Source organism: Erythrolamprus reginae, chromosome 11 (genome assembly GCF_031021105.1).
Source record: "Erythrolamprus reginae isolate rEryReg1 chromosome 11, rEryReg1.hap1, whole genome shotgun sequence".
NCBI lineage: Eukaryota > Metazoa > Chordata > Lepidosauria > Squamata > Dipsadidae > Erythrolamprus > Erythrolamprus reginae.
This window is the reverse complement of record NC_091960.1, coordinates 15,531,692-15,536,473: the sequence shown is the minus strand read 5'-3', so window position 1 is coordinate 15,536,473 and position 4,782 is coordinate 15,531,692. Positions and strand designations below refer to the sequence as shown.

Here is a 4,782-nt window from a genome sequence, read left to right as displayed (position 1 = left end):
TAAAGGGGAGATGAGGGATGAAGGTATTGCTCCTACTCCACCTGTTGGTCCTTGTCCTTTGTACTTGAGAGGAAACCTCTGTAACAAATTCATTTTCATTTTACGCTTAGTGGTTCAGATTCTTCTAAACCACATGTTGGGAGAACTTGTTGGGAGAATCAACATGTTGATGCCAAATGGGTAGAAGGAATGGATTTTCATTCATTTCCCCGTTCAAATAATGGTAATATTATGTGATAGATAGGATTTTAACTAAGCATTTTAATTTCTTTCACTTTGTTTTGAACAGCTAATCCTCCCCCCCCCCCAGCTTAGGAATGTTAATGAGTTACAGGTAGTCCTCCATTTATTTAGTTCATTTAGTGATATTACAAAGTTACGACCGCGCTGGGGGGGAAAAGTGACTTACGACTGTTTTTCACACTAACGATCATGGTAGCATCCTTGCGTTCACATGATCAAAATTCAGATGCTTGGCAACTGGCATGTACTTATGCCGGTTGAAGTGTGCCAAGGTCATTTGGTCAGATTTTGCAATATTCTGACAAGCAAAGTCAATGGGAAAAACAGAGTCACTTAACAACCATGTTACTAACTTAATGACCACAGCAATTCATTTCATGACAGTTGTAAAATGGGACAGAACTACTTTAACAACTGTCCCCGAGCAACAGAAATTTGGGGCTCAATTGTAGTTATAAATCGAGGACTAACCTGTACTTTCCAAAAGTCTGAACGTTCTGTATCTGTAAAAAGGTTTTGATACATCATATCTGAACTGTTGTCTTTTCCTTTTTAAGTGATTCTGATATCTTACTAGAAGGAGACATTTTAAAGCATAACTTAATGAAATTTGTGAATTCTCCAACCTTTGCAGCAACGAAGAGGCAATATTGGACAATATGATTCTGGATGCTCCAGGTTTAACAGGAAGTTTTAAAATTAATCTTTATCACTTTGGATAAACATCAGACAATACTATTACTTTGACATAATAGAAAAGTACTAATTTTTCACAATGTTTAGTGTTTTTCTAAATATTTTTCTCATTTTTTTTCTTTTGTGCTGTTTAATTTTTTTTTTAAGATATATATAATTTACTCAAAAAGGTTGAAATGAAATGTATTAATTTGGTTCTTAACCATTATTACTTCTATTATTACTAGTACTACTGCTATAATTAACTGTATTGGTTTGAAAATTCAATAAAAATTGCTATCGTTCAAAAAAAACAACACTCTTTTTTTTCCCCTTCAGTGGCTTTGATAAACTTTTAGATGCCGTAATCTACAGCTTTGATACTTTTAAAAAACTTTCTCTACTTTTTTAAATGGGAAACATAATTCCCAGCTTTTCTCCGTATATATTTGTCAGGAGCGTGTTCATGTACAACTCTACATCCTTTCTACTTTCTTCACAACCACAAATAATATAATCACAGCTTCTGGTCATCGCATTCTACTCAAGGTGCATGTGTACAACATTCAATTAATGCAACAGGAAATTATTAATTACCAAGAGCAACAAGCATCTTGTAACAACATTCTATCACTGACATAATTACAGCACATTTATCATTCATGTGTCTTTTCCCCCCCCCCCCCAAACAATTACTACAGATTTGTTATTCTGACTTCACCTTCCGATAGGTTAAAACACTGGTCTTTCCATTGCTTGATTTTATTGTATGGTATCCAACATTCCAATTATCTGGTTCATTTGCTGTTTTTATTCTCGTTCTTTGCTCAGACTGGGGTTTATAACATCCTTATAACTCTTTGGGGTCAGCACAGTCACCTTTTCTACATTGTTATGAAATATGAACTTGCTTAACAAACTTGACCGAAACATTTCTTTTGTATGCTTGCCGTTACTCTACAACTTACTGCTTCAGAAGAATCAGGATTCTTCCCCCACTCAAGTTCTCTATATACTTATTTCATTTTTATTTAATCCATCTATTTACAGAGTCCCACGGAATCAAAGAACTAGGCTCACGTCATTCTACTCTTGGTTTCCCCAATAAACTTCCCACCAGACCCCCCCGCCAATGAAGAAATGACCACACCATTCATCAAGATGCGTGAAATATGATCTATTTCCTAGATGATTTTAGAAGATAGCTTGATTTTCTTTTCTTTTAAAAAAATGGGTATTGCCATCTCCTCCTCCTCACGATCAATATGTTAGAAAAGTCTCTTGCCTAGACTTGCAATACTGCGCTAATCGAGATTAAACGAATCCCAATAAATCTGGGCACAAGGTTCAGTTGGAAACCAAGGCAAGCTTAGGCTGGGTTTGCAACAGAAAGGTAGCATCTGAGGTCTTTTGGCTGTTGAACAGGGATGAGATGAAGGGACAAAGGAAGCAAGACACGAGCGTTAAGGAATGCCCCTGTAGGCCAGGTGACATCTTCAAAGAAGCAATGCCAAGGGCCAACTCCAGCACAGTTGCTCAGTCGGAAGAGGCGATGGCTGGTGAGCAGCATGGTCTATCAAATATTGCATCTTCTAGCACGTGAAGTTAAAACCCTCGTCTTGAAGAGTATCAGAAAAGTATTGACAACCAAAAGTGTCCACTTAGTTTTAAAAAAAGATCAGTGCTCTAGTCCTGAGTTAGGTATGAGTCCAGGACTTCTTGTTAATTCCAGAAGATCTTCCAGGAGACAGACGAAAAAGGTCTTACCTCTTGGGTCCTCCCACATCAGCCCTCCTTTCAGGATCTCCTGTGCTACAATGTGAGTCAGCTCTGTTGACTTCTAAAAAAATGTGCAACCCTTTTTAAAAACGGTTGGTTTCTTCAATCTTTCAGGTTAAGCTTGATAGACTCGATTAGAAAGAGGTTGAATCAGAGATGGGTTTGGGTTGTTGTTGTTGGTGGGTTTTCTTTTTTAAAAAAGGACAGCATTGAGACCGAAAGAGATGGCGAGGCACTCGAGGTTCCAGTCTATGCATAAAATTCCTCCTGCTTGTCAGGTTTTTGGTATGTGACACTTGCCTGCTTGGGCTCTTCCAGCGTGTAGCTTCCTTCGTCTTTCTTCTTCATCCGGTAGATCAAGAGCATCACCAGGAAAGCTGCGAAGAGGGCCCCAACGACCCCTCCCACAATCACAGCTGCAAAGGGACGACAGAGGAAAGTTAGGGAGATTTGTATCTGTTTACCTTTTGTATAAAATTCAATTTATTCAATTCAATTTATTAGATTTGTATGCCGCCCCTCTCCGAAGACTCATATATATTTATATATATAAAAACAATTTATATATATAATTTTAATAATAGTAAAAGCCTGAGGAAGTAGGGAGGAATGGGCAGGTAGAGGGAGGGATAGATATATGGATGAATGGAGAGATGGGTGGATGATGAATGGATGGATGGACAGGTGGATATCAGAAAAGTCTGCAGAGGAAGAAAAATAATAATTGAATATTAATAGCCTGAAGAAGTAGGGAAATGGGCAGGTTTGTGGGTGGGTAGATGGGTGGATGGATGGATGTGTGGGTGGGTGGGTGGGTGGGTGGAGGGAGGGAGGGAGGGATGATAGACAGGTGGATGGATGGACAGGTAGCCAGATGGATGGATGGATATCAGGAGTATCTACAGAGGAAGAAAAAATAATTGAATATTAAAAGCCTGAGGAAGTAGGGGAAAATGATCAGGTAGGTGGATGGATGGGTAGATGGATGGATGGACAGATGGATGGACAGATAGGTGGACAGATAGGTGGATTGATGGTTATCAGATGAAAAAAATAATTGAATATTAAAAGCCTGAGGACGTAGGGAGGAATGGCCAATTAGAGAGATGGATGGATGGATGGATGGATGGATGGATGGATGGATGGATGGATGGAAGGAAGGAAGGAAGGAAGGAAGGAAGGGTAAATTCCCCAAGGCAACATTTTGCTTTCAGCACTCTGGAAAGCCACATCATGCGCTCCAATGCAAGGAAACCAAAGACCATTTCATTCCGTCCTTCGCACATGGCTTCAGAGCCAGATTGGCAATCTGTAATATGCATCTTACCTATGAGCACTTCTTTCCTTTCCAATATGTTTTTCTGGGGCAGTTGTGCTGCTGAATTCCCAGACTCTATTGTATTGTCTAAGAGCCCTGGTTCCATTTTCTTTTTCAAGCCTGGCCCAGCTGCAGGGGTGACCAGAGGCACCACTTCGTTGCCAAGCTCGGTCTGAGCTACTTCTTCCTCCTCCCGGATTTCAGAGTCCCCACTGATGGGAACCTCCGGTTCATTCATTACAACTGTGGAAAGGGTCGTTTCCATGGGTTCCGCCTGGAAGAGAGAGAGAGAGAAAATAAAGAGAATACAGAAAGCAGGAAAGTGAATTAATGCATTTTTCTCCAGCATTCTCCAAGCCAGGCATTGAGCAAGGTGTGACTTGTCCACTACCTGGGTTGGCCTGAGATATAGGATGACAGACATAGATGACCTGCAGTGTATATGGACCTGCAGTGTATATGGACCTGCAGACGACTCTGGAACGGTGGAGGGCTGCACCTGGTACAAGGCCACAAGGCAGTGTGATAGCAAAAATCACGCGCACAGAGTTGCAAGTCTGGGGGGGGGTTTGCTTCTGCACATACCAACCTGTTAAGAGCCTATTGCCCCTTAAAAACCTCAAAATGTGCACTGATTGCTATGCATTCATCATTTTCTATGAGAAGGGGGAAAAGAGGTGAAATGAAAAAATGGTTGTATCCAAGAAAAAAGAACAAGGTATTCCTCCTTTTGCCATGAGCCTAAATCATCTTTGGCTATTCTTCTC

The 4,782-nt window shown here is 40.3% G+C and overlaps 1 protein-coding gene across 2 annotated transcripts in view; it reads right to left on the bottom strand.

The window, feature by feature from the left end:
* Positions 1–1,049: 1,049 nt before the first annotated feature.
* SDC3 (syndecan 3) overlaps positions 1,050–4,782 on the bottom strand; it is a 124,704-nt gene continuing 120,971 nt past the window's right edge. For both annotated transcript variants that reach the window (XM_070763944.1, XM_070763943.1), the window contains exons 4-5: positions 4,025–4,289; positions 1,050–3,113 (exon numbers count right to left, since the gene is read on the bottom strand). In XM_070763944.1, coding sequence (XP_070620045.1) covers positions 2,947–3,113; positions 4,025–4,289 — 432 coding nt within the window. In that variant the 3' untranslated portion in view covers positions 1,050–2,946. The remainder of the gene's footprint in view (positions 3,114–4,024; positions 4,290–4,782) is intronic.